This window comes from Sphaerodactylus townsendi, linkage group LG10 (genome assembly GCF_021028975.2).
Source record: "Sphaerodactylus townsendi isolate TG3544 linkage group LG10, MPM_Stown_v2.3, whole genome shotgun sequence".
NCBI lineage: Eukaryota > Metazoa > Chordata > Lepidosauria > Squamata > Sphaerodactylidae > Sphaerodactylus > Sphaerodactylus townsendi.
Genome location: NC_059434.1, coordinates 62,882,863 through 62,898,319, shown reverse-complemented (window position 1 = coordinate 62,898,319; position 15,457 = coordinate 62,882,863). Strand labels below are relative to the sequence as shown.

Here is a 15,457-nt window from a genome sequence, read left to right as displayed (position 1 = left end):
ACCTGGCATAGTAAGAAGTTTGGTGGTACTCATGACAGTTAATGGCTACACCTTTTCTGCCTGTGTGTGTGTCCTGAAAAACATTGTACAAGGGGCAGGGAATATCCTCCCATTAATTTCTGATCAACGGATCAAGTGGAAGTCAACAACCTGTTGCAAGTTATTTGCCTTGCTCGCAGTGTATTAGTAAGCCTCATTCAATTAAATTCCACATTCAAAGAATGTTTTAAGTTGTCTAATGTTTGTTATGTCTCTTCTAGTACAAACTGTGCCCAATAGTTTTAATAGGTATTCGTGTATGTATATATGGATATTGAACTAAAGTGAAAAGATTAGACTTAATTTGTCTAATCTTTGTGTATATTAATAGATCAACCCTGCTTGTATTTAACTATCAGGCCTGCTCTAAGGCTAATGTTGAGCAGGAATTTGAATCTCCCACATCTAAACCTACCACACAACCCAGTGGCCTACACATGGTCTCAAAATGCTAACCACTGATAATCAAGTGTCCTACCAGCATGACATTAGAACTGAAGTGTAAACTGGGGTTTTCTTTAATCCCAAGAAAGGAAATTTATTTAAAATTTATTTTAAAAATAAATAGGAAGTGTTTATTTGTTCAGGTTAAAAAACTGGTTGATGCATTTACACTGAATAGAAGCAACCACATTAATATTGCTGCCTGTGTTATTTCCGTATCACCCACACTGCAGTCTTGGTGGCAAATTCTGACACGATTTCTTCATGGTTCACAGTTTTATTTTCACCTCTACCTCCAGAAAAGAACAAAGTCACCCACTAAATAAAATGTTCCAGGGAATCAAATGTTCAGGCTGCTACATCAGACCCAAATGAGACATGACATGGAGTTCTGTGTTACTTTCCTGTGCCTGAAAGAAAGGTTTCCTGACTGAAAGTAGAAAGGGAGAGGCCTTCAACCTTTTTCATACCAACAGCTGCTACACATATGCAAATCTACCATTATGCACACACAAAAAGGAACACCTGTTACCTTTTCTCCTGCAGGTAGGAAAGCAACTTAGGGCCTTTTGAGAACAAATATAACAAAGGAAAAGGTAGGCAAGATCTTTCCCTGCCATCTCCTATTCTCAATTACAGCCTTCTAAGGCTGCTTTTCAGTAAAGAAAACACACCAGGGAAGAGAGACCTGGAACGGCATGTCACATCTAGGTTGGCCCTAATATCGAATAACTAATCCAAAAGGAGCGCTGCTTAACAGGCTGAGTGGCTATTTTTATCTATGTGTATTTGCTAGCCAGTGACTCTTTTAAACTGCACAGTCTGCTCAAATCCCAGCATCGCATTGTTCTTCCTTAAGTTTCGATTACCCTATGCCTGACAGCTCATGCACTCCTAATGAATTAGGCACCCTGCAAGAACACGATTTAGCGAATAACTAATAAGAAAGCTCTCTCTTCTCCAAGCCTGAAGAACATTCTCTTCAGTATGATTTTCCCATTCAGAAGTCTGGCTGTTTCTGACATTTCAAGATTCCAGTCAACAATTGGAATGTCCCAGTTCCCAATCTGGCAAGTGCTGGGATATTTGCATATACGTTACCTGCTCTGGCTTCAATGCTGTTGGAAAGCGTGGGGGGGGGGGGGTCTGCTTCTACAACGGTATCATGGTGCATTTCAGCACCTTCCAAAGTTTCCTCAGCTCTCTAATCTTTCTCATACCTGCTTTGATGTACATTTTGGAAAAGATTACAGTAAAGCCTAGATAGCTGTCATGTAGGTGGGAAAATTGAGATTTTTCTGCCCTCATTTGTCCTAACTACTCCCCCAAAGCAGCCATTTTTTCCCTTCCACCAGGGGGGTCTTTTGGGGAGGGGCGCTTTTAACCAGCAATGTCATATTGTTATAAAGATGTACTATTAAAGTATTAACTGGAACAAGTTCTGTGAATTCCCAACCTTTCTTTAAAAAAAAAAAGCAAGACTTTATCCTTTTACAGAAGGGAAAAGTAAACCCCTGCAATGGAAGAAGCAAGAAACTTTTTTAAAAATGAAAACTGGATGTTCACACAACTGCTCCATTTATTGCTCTAACATAGTTCATAGTTTATTTGAGTTTAACAGACATCGCAAAATTCTGTTTTGCAATTTGATCTCAAAGTTTTTAAAATGGGTAAATTGCCCTATGGGCTGCTAAACTGAAAAAAAAACTATGAACTACTGTTATAATAGAATAGCAATATAATGATATAATTAAATTGCTGTTTTTAAAAAAAATGGGTGAAAAGTTGAAAGAGCCCATATTGCCCAGGGAAGGGGCAACAGCAGCTGATAAGGGACCTGGACAGGAAAACCCACTATGTCGAAGCCCCATTGCTGCTAACCTGTGGCAATGGAAAATAATATACAATCCTGTCCCTGTGTGGAAATCACCCTAATGTGTTTTTTTCCTTTCCAATCTTATTTTTCCCCTCTGCTTGAAAAAAAAAACCAAGGATGTATGGGCCGCTCCCTATCAACTGACTGGCTAGCAAAATATCAAGATCATTGCCGGAAGCTATGTCCTAGCTATGAACTCTAATTTTGGCCATAAGCATACGTGGCATTATACTTACAAAAATGAATGGTTAGCCTCCAGGCAGTTGTTCACCCAGGGTACCAAGGTGGCTTTGGCAGCTGATTACGTTTGTGATGTTCATCAGTTTATAGAGCTATACAATTGATGAGTCATTGTGGACTGGATTGAGCATCTGCAGAAGTAGTTTATAGCAGAGCAGAGGGAATCAGAAAGCTATTAAAAAGGGGGAAAGCATGGTAAAATGAGCCTAAAAGACTTGCCGATCACCAGACAATATCTAGGACTGGGGGCTAGTATGATGTTAAAACATTTACAGAGGACTCTTGTCCAACTGAAGCACTGAGCTAGCCCAACACTCTGGGAAATATTTTTCTGTTTACCAGCTCCTTAACAACACCCTTCTGATTTAGGGATACAACATGTAACATCATAACCCCAAACTAAATTAATATTTTTACCTCAAATTGGAGTTTTCTTCTCCCCACAAACCTCAAATTGGAGTGATGAAATGAGGACGGATCGTAAACTGGTTAACACTAAATAAAGACATTTTCCAAAGTTCAGGGGCGGGAGAAATTACTCTGAATTTGCAGGAATAAAATATTCAAATGTTAACCAGTCATAACTTTGAAATCTACTTGCTTTCCTCTCCACAATTCTGGCATTCTTTGGTGGTCTCCGGTCTAATTACTAACCACAGCCAATGCTGCTTAGCTTCTGAGATCTGACAAGATCAGGCTGGCCTGGGCCATTCAGGTCAGGGCACTGAACTCTATATGTGTATAAAAGAAAAAGGGACAATTTAACATTTTTTCTAAGCACCAAGTAGGCCTGTGAAGTCCACTTCTACTTTAACACATGCAAACCCTGTAGTTAAAAAATATTCAGGCTGTTCTTCCTTTCTTGCTCTCCTTACATGCTACTCAGAAATTAATAATTTTCCCTTTGGTGCAAAATTCATCTGAACCATCAAATGTGGTTTGGTTTCTTCTCTCCTCACCCAGAACCAGAAATCCAAACCACAGTTCAACTGCAGTATGATGCAGGCATCCGACTGATGACCTAGAACAGTGATGGCGAACCTTTTTGAGACTGAGTGCCAGGGGCGGAGCGAGAGGAAAGTGCACCTGGGGCACGCGTGAGCCCTGTGCCCTTGCCACGCCCCCACCCTGCCCTGGAATGCCCCTGGAATGTCCAGAAACACCCCTGCCCCGCCCCAGAACGCCCTCGCCACACCCCCGCCGCACCCCTCACCCTCTTGGTGCTATGTCACTGCCGAGTGCCCAAACTGGGGCGACAGCTTGCGTGCTGACAAAGAGGGCTTCAAGTGCCACCTCTGGCACCCATGCCATAGGTTCGCCACCACTGACCTAGAATGTAGGAGACTCAGATCCAAATCCCCACTTTGCCAAAACCAGAAATCCAAACCACGGTTCAACTGCTGTATGGTGAAGGCATTCGACTGATTACCTAGAATGTGGGATCCAAATCCAAATCCCCACTTTGGCAAGAGAACTCGCTTACCTTGAGCCAATCACACACTTTTCAACCTAACTGATTTCACAGAGTTGTTGCAACAATAAAATGGAGAAGCGGAGAATGATGTATGCTACTTTGATCCCCATTGGGAAGAAAGATGAAGTATAAATGAAGTAAGCAAATAAACATAAGGAAGAGAAGAAGCCATATTTTGTGATTCAGATGTATCTACTAAATTCTGAGCTGTGTGCAACAGCTGGATGAAGCATGGAATTATAAGGATCCCTCAGGTTCATTCCTGTAATGACAAACCATTATATGTTTTACACAATCAGTCAAATCAACATAAAAAACCTATGGACAGACTCTTGTCTGTATGGACATCTATCAGAAAACTTTAGAATACCAAAAGGAAGCGGTCCCCTACCACCCCAATGCACAGGAGGCACAGGTTCAAGCTCCCTAAGGGAAAAATTGTGCATGCAATCTGCAAAACGGTCTCCTACAGTCCAGGGTGAACCCTTCCTCTTGAACCAAGTCTCACTTATAAAACAGAACTTGGGAATCACTCAATGAAATTAATATGCACTCAATTCAAGACAATCAGATGAATGTACTACACACAATTCTTATTTAAAGTAATGACTACCAGCATAGATGGCTTTTAGAAGGCAGACAGATTCACAGAAGAGAGGTCCATAGAAGGCTATTAGCCAGGGTCACTACAATGAAACCTCTGTATTTGGAGATAGTATACCACTTAAGACCAGTTCGTGGGGTAATAACAGGAAAGAACTATTCTATTCTTGATTTGCTCTTCAGTTTCAGGGAGCATCAAGTTGGCCACTGTAGGAAACAAGGTCATGGTTTGGATGAGCATCTAGATGAGGCCTGCAGGACTCTTGTTATGTTTTTATGGACTGTATACTGGCCTGCAACCTCACAGGATGAAAACATGAGTCCAAACAGCAGCCTTCTGTGAATTTTGAGTTGTTTGTGTTGTCTCTACAGCCTTGAGACCAGAAAATTAATTCTGAAGAATCTCTCATTCACTGTCTTCAGTTTTAGCATTATATGTGGGATGAACTGACTGAGGTCCATTTTTACTTCCTCATTCAGTTTCCAGCTGATAGGCAAGGGGTGCCAAAATACTTTAAAAGGAGCTGTTCCTGTCATGTTTCTGATCACAGCCAAGAAAATAAATGCCTAGAAATTCCTTTCAATGTACAACTAATTTGATTATTTCAACTAATTACATAGACTAAATGGCATACCTACAAAACTTCATAATATATTCAAGAGCAGCAAATGCTTACATATTTATAGATAATACCCAGTTCTATAGCAATGCTTATAAAAAAAATCTTACATTAAAACCTAACCATGACACCTCTGAACTGAACTGGAAATAATAGCCCTTTGAGACCATTTCAGACCTTGACCATTCCTCTGTTCCTTTCCTAGGCTTCCAAAGCATTCAAAATATGTGTGCATCTACAGGCATATACTTCTTAACAGCCTCAAGTTGGCAGTATATCTGTTTTGCTAGACGGGATAAAGATCAGACCAAGTGAACAAACAATTCTGGCGAACATTTTAAAAACACATATATGTAAATTAATGCACCAAACACTGCAAGGCATGACCTTTTTTGCGGAAGGAAACTATATACAGGAGAATGCCAGGAAAGAAGATATTTGGGGAAAGTGCCAGCTTAAATGGGTAGATCTACAGCATGGTTGTAAATCATCCATAAAAATAAAAGTTTACTGGAAGGCAGTTTTCTATATGAGTAAATATGCTTAAATACAAATTACCAGCCTGAAATCCTGACCTGGAAGAAGAAAAGTGTTTTGTGACTGGTTTCAAAAGCAAACAAGCATCACACACATACAGTTGATAAATCCATGTGGTTACTGTCAGAATCTTAATTGAATTTTGAAGGGTTCCGCTTCCTGCAGCAGACAAATTCACTTCAGACAATGTAATGGGCAGCACTGGAAAACACATTCATTAGATTTCGAATCACCTAACTGGGCACTGCCTTTATCCATGATATGAACAACTAGGAAAATCTCCAAAAGAAGTAAGGCAACATAAAGGCAGACTTGGGTGGAGAATTTCATTATGGAACAGAATAAAATCCAACAGTGATATGAATCTGGATATAACACACTCTACATAAAATATCATCACCAAAATGGCAGTACGTTAGAAGTTCAGCTGTACTTTAAGATGGATCAAATAGGAACATGGTAAAAACAGCCTTTGTATTATTAACATTACACTTTTTAGTCTCACAGTTAAATCTTTTGGTGACACTGCAAAGGAGATTCCTTGCAGAGAATAAAAATGATGTTTCCCTTCCATTCTCAGTTCCCACTCTGTTTACTAAAGACCAAACATAGGCTGAGCTGGTAACCAAGGAAAATGCACTTGAGTCTGTTTTCAGTACCAGTCACCCCTCACTATCTTCATGCATGGAAATAGCACAGCCATTGAATGGTAGCACTGCACTGCCCAGACAACTATCAGTAATATCCTGCTGTTTCTGTGACATGCTGCCATTTTCACCTCCACACACAACAAAATACAGCCCTCGGACACCTAAACTGCAGCAAGTGGCATCATCCTTTACAGTCTATAATGCCAACAACCTGCATTCCTCTGTAACACAATGACCACAGAGCACATCTGTATATGCCAGCTACTGCTCATGCCTGTCAAAGGGTAGATGACATTTCTGCCTGCTGTCTGTAGGGACATGCACACTTTCCAGATGTTTGGGGTCTCCAAGAGATGCATTTTGTGCCTCAAATACCCTTGTGGTCTTTTCATCTATGAAATATGTTGATGTGCTTCAGGGCTTGGTGCTAGGTGCATGGATGAGTTATCTGTTTGTGGGAAACAAGGTAATTGAACATGATGTCAGACTGAAATATGCATTTCACAGAAAGAGGGAGCTGTATTCTTCACATGGAACGCAAGCATTTGACAGCATCAAAGTATATCAGTGCGAGCACAAAACTTGTATTTTGTATGTTCCTTGGACATACACATCTTATATGGAAGGAGTTATCTGGAGCAACGGAGCGCTGGTGTTTAGTGTGTAGGATGCCGCATGCAACTGTGTCTCAGTCAGAAATCTGCAAAGTGCAGGCAGGTCAAGGGCAGTTTCTGCAGGGTTTGGCTCTAGCTCAGCATTGGGTGGTCCTTGCTCAATGCATGTCCGACATCTTAGCAATACTAACCATTCCACTTCTGTAAGAGCACCGGACACACAAGTGAATGTAGACTTTCCGGCTGTATCTGTGCGGACCTAACAACATGGATCCCTCTAGGAAGGATACCTTATCATTCAGCAAGCAACACGTTTGCTAAAGATGTCCACTTGGCCAGGTTGCCAGTGCTTCGCGAGGATGCCTGCCAACACGGCGGCATGCAGAAGACTGCCCAGCCCTTCCAAGCATCACATCTGTGGGATGCGAAGCAGCCACAATCGATTTCTCCCCATTCCAGACAGCGTGGCAAGCTGAAGCCCCGGGGGCTGCGCGAAGTTCCTCGCTCTATGGCTGGAGGAACAGGACCAAGCATGAGCATGCAAGGCGGTGTCAGTCGTTGCCACTAGGCGCACTGACTGCCGGACAGGTGCAAGGAAGCCTCGCGAGCGCGCGCCTGGCAGCCTGCCGCTGCTGCTGCTGACTGCTGGAGGAGAGGTGCCCCGCAGAGACCCGCCCGACCCTCCCCCGGGTCGCCAGAGCGCGCACCCACCTGCCGCAGGCGTGCCTGGCTGGCCTGGGGCGAGGTCCCGCCTCCGGGGGTCCCTGGGGAGGTGGGAGAAGCCATCTCCCGCCCCTCGGCGGCCGCTCGGCTGTCACTCGGCGTCTCTCCAGCCCCGCTGCGCCGTGTCTGGAAGCTGCCTGTCGCCGCCGCCTCGAGCAGGGGCAGGCGCGGGGGTCCTGCCCGACGCCCCCTTTCCTCCGTCCCGCCTGCAGCCGCTCAGCTCGCAGCCCAGCCGCCCGTCCCCGAGCCAATCTGCAGTGGGCTGGCCGCTGCAACGGGGGCGGGCAAAGCACGCGGCTGCCCAAGGAATGACCTTCCCCGGGAAAGTCGCCGCCGCCGCTCGCCCGCCTGCTGGAGTCGTGGTGCTTCTTCGCTGCTGCTGCTCGCTCCAGCCCTCCTTGGCGCAGCGGCGGCAGCAGCTTGCAAGGCGGTGTGTCCGCGCGCGCGCCTGTGAGCTTGGGGAGCGAGGGGGGGTCGCGCGCGCAACAGTGCCGGGATTATTCTAGCGGCGCTGTGGAAGGGAGTGGGGCAAGGAGCCCGGCGGAGCGCTGGATGAGGTCATGGAGAGCTCTCCTTGCAACACGGCTGGCTGCTTAGTGGCTGGCGAGAAGAAGAAGAAGAGGGCATGGAAATGAATAATTAAACGTGGAGGGGATCACGCCTTCTGGGTGTCCTCCTCCTTTGCCGGCAGGCTGCAGGGTTGCGGCCAACACCCATCGCAGACGTCAGGAACCATCCGTCTCTTCCCCTCCGCCAATCTGTGATTTCAATTTTCTTCCGAAGCTTTGTCAGTCACCCTTGATCAACTCCTGGTTAGGCTTTTCCGACGTGAAAAGCGGAGGTGGGGAGGGAGCTTTTTCGCTGTGCAATAGAATAGTGCAGGAGGAGGGCAAGTGTTCAAGCCCCTTTCGTGTGTACTAGCTGTAATCACTGGCTATAGAGGGAAACTTGTACTGATGATCCTGAGCAAGGAACTTACCAGTTCAGGAGCAGTATATCTCTAAGTAATGGGGTGGCCATGTGTAGGCGTCCTGAGCCTCACAAATGCATCCAGCTGGTGAGAATGAACTAGATGGCCCTCAAGCTGACCAAACCTATCATATCTTATATTCCTTCATTAAAGCCAACACAATAAACTCCATTCTGAAATGATTAACCGCGCTACAGTTACTCTCCTTGGAGTAATCTCTATTGAATACCTTAAGACTTGCTTGTGAACAGGCCTGCTGAGATTGGCTCTCAATGTTTGCTTAATCTGTTTTTAACAATGAGAATGATCTATTTTAATAGGCTCCCCGCACCTGTCTCTCGCAAGTGTAAAAAGCTGGCTGTACCTATTCCTTCACACCACCCACGGAAAGTGGCAGAATTTGTCTGGATGGGCAGCACTGCTCTGAACTGGTGAGCAGAAGAAAACAGGTGTTTTATTTTCAGAAGCAGGGGTGTTTCCCATAAGGAGAAATAGGCCATTGAAGTGAAATTGAAGATCCGGAGACGAGTCCTTCCATTCTAAGGCAGCTTTCTAAGAGAGGAGCTGCAGATTTTGACCACTACTAGTCTGAGTAGACAGGGCCCGGTGGTCTGATTCAATGTAAGGCAGCTTCATGTGTTCATGACAGCATAAGGGCACAAGAAGAAGAGTTTGGATTTATATCCCCCCTTTCTCTCCTGCAAGGAGACTCAAAGGGGTTTACAATCTCCTTTCCCTTCCCCCCTCACATCAAACACCCTGTGCGGTGGGTGGGGCTGAGAGAGCTCCGAAAAGCTGTGACTAGCCCAAGGTCACCCAGCTAGCGTGTGTGGGAGTGCACAGGCTAATCTGAATTCCCCAGATAAGCCTCCACAACTCAGGCAGCAGAGCGGGGAATCAAACCCGGTTCCTCCAGATTAAAATGCACCTGCTCTTAACCACTATGCCACTGCTGCTCCTTCTGAATCAGAATAGTGGTCCACAGGTAGCCCAATCCAGAGGGAGGGGGCGGACCCACCACTGGAGCCAACACAGCCCTGCACCAGCATAGGTGCCATAAGGGGCAAATGCATTGGCGGAGAGGAGACTTGCAGGTAGCTCAACCTGCACTCAACTTGCAGTGCTCAACCTGGAAGCTGCCACCTGTGCCGAGGTCCGCTGGCACAGAAAACTGGGTCAGCATGGACGGGATGAAGTCAACCTTGGTTTCCACTGCCCACTCACACACACACACACACACACACACCGTGCTTTGGCAGAGCTAGCCTTGGAGATATGCCAGTTTTTAATGGAATATCTCTGTCATCTTCTATGGGGGATTCTCACTGCTGGTTTCTGTTTTTTTTTGCGGGGATGTGGAGGGCAGGGCAGCGCCAGAGCAATGCTGAACCCACCTGCCTAGTCTGAATTGGGCTATTAGTCCAAAATCTCACACAGATGCCCTCAAGTCCCACTGGAGCAAAAGGGGTGAGGAACCGTTTTCTGCTATATAGTTCCCTGTCTGCAGACCTGCAATGAGAAATATCTTGGATGAGAAATATGTTGTAAAGCCATTTATTTATATTATTTGTGGGGTGTATTTTGCTTGAGGCAGCTTACAAGTAAAAACCAAATCATTAAGAGCATCACACATTATCCATATAAAAGCAAAGCAAGCCAGGGACATAAAAACAGCATAAAACCACTGAGTGCCGTAAACAATATCCTCAAAACTGACCTCAAACCAGAAGCAGACCATAAAATGGCTAAAAGTATTTCCGTTAAAAGCCTGGGTGAAAATAAATTCCGAAATGACAATTGGTAGTCACCAGTGAGCCTTAAGAGTGAGGGCATTCCAAAGACAGAGTGCCAGCACTAAAAATGTTTTTAGTCCTCCCTGCCTCACCTTTGCAGGCAGGAGAACAAAGGCCAGGGCATAGGACATAGATTTCATCTGGTGGGTTGGGCAGAAGAGGAGGCAATGTTTTTATCTGAATGAGGCTATCTACTCAAGTTGGCTGCTTTGAGTTCCAACTCCCCCCCCCCACACACACACACACCCTTCAAACCCATGAGTACATGCTGTTTGATTTGATTGAATGGATGGTACTACATCAAGTTGCTAGTGGGGGGGTCACATTTTAACACTGTCTATATTTTAAAAATCTTCTTGCTGCTCACAGGAAATGGGCACAGCAAAAAATAGGCTGAACTAGAACATTTCTTCCTAATCGCACTTGATTAGTTTTTTACTTGCAGATTAGTTTTTCTTCTTATTCCTACCCTGTTTCCCTTAATATAAGACATCCCCGAAAAATAATACATAGTAGAGGTTTTGCTGAAGTGCGAAATATAAGGCATCCCCCGAAAGTAAGACATAGCAAAGTTTTTGTTTGGAAGCATGCCCGACGAACAGAACACAGGAAAAATAAGACATCCCCTGAAAATAAGACATAGCACATCTTTGGGAGCAAAAATTAATATAAGACACTGTCTTATATTCGGGGAAACACGGTATATCACATTTTCTTTCTCCCTCATGTAGCTCATGATAGTGGTGGATTCCACTCAGCATGTTTATTTATTATTTATTATTTATTATTTATTTATTTTATATACCGCCCGATCCCCGAAGGGCTCCGTTTATAACGTTAGCCCTTTTTCCTTTTCTCCGTCCACATGTGTGCCGTTTACGTGTTCAAGAAGCGATTGGAGTCCACAGAAACAAGATGGTTTACTTTCGCACCTTTGTATGGAAACACTTCCCTTTTAAAAGATTTGTTTCAGCGCATGTGTAGCTGCAAAGGCATACAGAAATGAATCCCTGCAGCCATGCCAATTTTCACGCTATCCGATCAGCTGCACCTGCGTAGCTTCGCATGTTCAACACACAAGATTAAAAAAGAGAGAAAAGGAGATTGTCTTGCAATGTCAAGGCAATAGGGAATGTGTTACTGTAGATCTATAAGTGCAGTGGCGGTCATACTTGCTGCCATGGAGAGAAAGCATGCTTGGGGAACTTGTACAATGGTGGGCAGGCAGAATCTTCCCAACATGGTGGATGGAGGCAGGCACAAAAATAAAATGGAGGAAGGAAAGGGGGGAATTGGCCAACAGTTGGGAAGAATGAAGCGTCTGTTGCCTGTTGTGTTTGCGTGGGAGCACCTTCAACCCAGGCTGTTGACAAAAAATCACTAGTTTAGTGATTTTTGAAAAACCTGAGTTGGGAGGAATATAAAGGGCTTAAGTGCTTTTGGGGAAGAGACCTGTGCAAAGTTCATCCCTGAAACACTACTTATAATGTCTTGAAGACACTATATTTGGGCTGTGTGGAATCCATCCATGGTTCTGTTTTCCTCCATTTTGATCCTTGTAACAACTTTGCAAGGTGGGTTAGGATGAGAGAAAATGAATGGCTCAAGGTCAACCTGTGGGAATTCAAATCCTAGCCTTGGTTAGGATTTGCCTCTTTCTTGTAGTGGCTGCAGCTTAAATATCCACATGGGCACTCTCCCTGCAGCTACCTGCCAGATCAAATTAAGTTCAGGAGGGGCCCCACAAATCATGCTAAAAATACGGGTAAGCATCTAACACTCCCATTTAAGCTAGAGGCCTCAAGCCTGCATTTCATGTAGAGAAGTAGCCCTAGTCTGATTCGCTTAACTACCTCAATATGCCTTTTTACCCTGAAGTAGTATGTGACAAATGCCCATATTTGGGAAATGGTTTCCAGGGAGAGACTGCCCTGAAATAGTTAAGTCCTGCTCAGTCCTGATTGGCTGGAGGAAATTGCCAGGGAAAAGAAAAGGACGCAGCTTGAATGCTAAGGGTTAGTTCTTCGACTAGGTTCCAGAAAGCTGAGTGCAGATCAGGAAGAGAGATCTGTCGCTGCTTGTGCGTTCTGACAAGAAGTCAGACTACTCTATTCAGGCTGAGGAGGCTTGAAAGAGTGTGAGGGAAAGCCCTGGGCTTGGTGGAAGGTGAATCCGCCGCTCAGGTGCTTGGCAGCTTGGCTGTCCAGACTAGTGTCTGTCCAACCTCAGTTCAAAACCCAGTCAGGAGAAGACCAGTCCAGAAAGGGGGCAGTTAGGCCTTAACAGAGGTCTGAAAGGGAAGGTGGCGAGTGTTAAGCCAGAGTCCTTCCAGTCTTAAGACTTGGGTAGTTATGTGAACTGGAAAGGGTGTGGAACAGAGAAAATCTAGTGTCTGTGTGTGTAACAACAAAAAGCTGACGCCTCTGTGAAAGAAAGCTGAAGTAAAACAGAACCTGTGTGTTTGATAAAGCTTAAGAACCAGAACCTCTTTAAGAGAAGGCGTATAGTGGCCACCTGCGTGTGACCAAATCAGAAAACTTTAGTGTAACTGACTGAAAAAAAGAAATACGTTTTACTTTCTGTAACCAACAAGCGTTTAAAACCTCTCAAAGTCAACTGAGAAGTCTTCATTTCTAGCCAAATAAACTTTACAAATTCTGTTTCATGTTACCAAAAGGTTCCAGTCTATTTTCCTGTGTGTCTACAAAGGGTGGTGTCTGGCTGCGTAAAAACCAAAACTCTCTCACAGAGTTTCCCTCCATTTTTTGGTTGTCAGGGGCTTTACTTTTCTTCTGGGGAGAGTTGGAGTGAGGCAGACTCCAGAAAGGGAGTCTGGGCGTTTAATCCCTGTTACATAGTACAGCAGGGGCGTACCTAGGCAAACTGGCGCTCGGGACAAAAAACCTGAGTTTGGTGCCCCCTCCCCGCCTCGGGCGTATGGACGGCCACACCTCCCCTACCATGACCAAACAATTATTTTGTACCAGCCTCACAAAACACCTCCCACTCCCACTTATCAAAAACATACATGGCTCTTCCCACCAACTCTTTTCCTAATTTCCTAATCACAACAACCCTATGAGGTAGGTTGTTAGCCTGAGAAACAACTCCAAGCCAGTGCAAGTGGGTATTAAGCATGTAAATCTCTCTACAAATCACCCCCCCCAGCAAAACATTTACCAAACAAATGGCAGCATCATCTCCTCACAAAACACCTTCCAGTGGAATCCACCCCCAAACAGCATCACTTTAATAGCTGCTTTAAACTAGGGAGCTCCAGATTCTTCTTTTTAAATCTACCTTAAAGGGGAGAATCTGGGGTCCCCAGTTAAACATGAAAATTGAAAGTGATGCTGTTTGGGTGGATTCTCCCCCAGCCTGAAACAGCATCATCACTTTTGAGGGCTGGAGATTTAGATGAAACAAATAGCAGATTTGGCTGGAATCTGCAAAATTTTGAAGTGGCACATTCGACAAAATTGTCCGATTATGTCCTGCCCAAATAATATGAACAAATGCTAATGCAAGGTATTTGGGTTGTGGGGCTTGGTAGTTTTTCCGGGCTCTGCATGAAGCATTACACATTTTTAAAGCTAGTGACACCATGATTTCAGGGCATCATCCAGAGATCAGTTTCTGATGATACCACCCGAGTTTGGCCGATGTTTGGTTCAGGGGCAGCAAAGTTATGGACGCCCAAAATGGAATGCCCCCATCCCCATTGTTTTCAATGGGAGCTGAACCTGGAGATGGGGTTACCCATTTGAGGGACCATAACTTTGGTCCCTCCCTGAACATAACTTCACCAAACTTGGGTGGCATCATAAGAATAGCGTTTAACAGATGATACTCTCTGAAATTTTAGTGTCACTAGCTTTTAAAATACATCTCCTTCTTCAGGCACACCCTTAAGACTTTGGCTCCAAGATTCTTTGTTTTGCCCAGGTGCGACTTTGCTCCATTGTGTAGCTAATGAGGAATTTCTGAGGCAGGCTGCATGCATTTTTTGAAGATAGAGGTGCCAGTGACTTTCAAGGTGGCTCCAAGAGTGGGCCTTGAGTAATAGCATCCAAGCTTGGTGAGCCGCTGTTTCTGGGAGTGGGGGGGTGGGTTGAGAGAGTTCTGAGAGAACTCCAGCCCACAGGTGGCTTTCATGTGCCAGTGAGAGGGGAATGTGGGCAAAATGAAGCCTTTGGGGCCCATAAAATTGAACCCCCAGAAACAAAAGGTCTCCAAACCTGGATGCTATTACCAGGAGGCCCTCCTGGAGTCACCCTGAAAGTCTGGTGCCTCTATCTTCAAAAAAATGTGCAGCCTGCCCACCACACTCAGAAATTCCCCCACTGGCTACAATGGAGCAAAAGTCACTGCAAAACAAAGAATCTTTGGGCACATTTCTTTGGGGTGCCTGGAGTAAAGGTGTATTTTAAAGCTACTGCCACCCAAGTTTGGAGAAGTTATGTTCAGGAGGACCCTCAAATAGGTAGCCCCCATGGTCCCTCAAATGGGTGTTCCCCATCTCAGGTTAGCTCCCATTGAAAACAATGGAGATGGGGGCACCCCTTTGGGGGTCCATAACTTTGCTTCCCCTGAACCAAACATCACCAAATTTGGGGGGTATAATCAAGACAGTCTCTGGATGGTACCCTGCAATTTTGGTGTTGCTAGCCTTAAAAATGTGCCCCCTGCAGGCTGGAACGTGAAAAAAACACTTAAAAATTCAAAAACACACAAACGACCCTGAAATGTTGGCGCCCCCCCACGTGACTAAATGGGGGGCGCCCGGGGACAGAGGGTACCCCCTGTCCCTAGGCAGGAACGCCACTGTAGTACAGCTTCCTCTGCCACCTCTGGACCATCATTGTCATTCCCCT

General features: G+C 45.1%; 1 protein-coding gene across 1 annotated transcript in view; it reads right to left on the bottom strand.

Annotated features, from left to right (window-relative positions):
• Nucleotides 1-8,016, bottom strand: part of ANK2 (ankyrin 2) — a 338,318-nt gene extending 330,302 nt beyond the window's left edge. Inside the window, exon 1 of the mRNA XM_048508918.1 lies at nucleotides 7,809-8,016. Coding sequence (XP_048364875.1) covers nucleotides 7,809-7,883 — 75 coding nt within the window. The 5' untranslated portion in view covers nucleotides 7,884-8,016. The remainder of the gene's footprint in view (nucleotides 1-7,808) is intronic.
• Nucleotides 8,017-15,457: the final 7,441 nt, after the last annotated feature.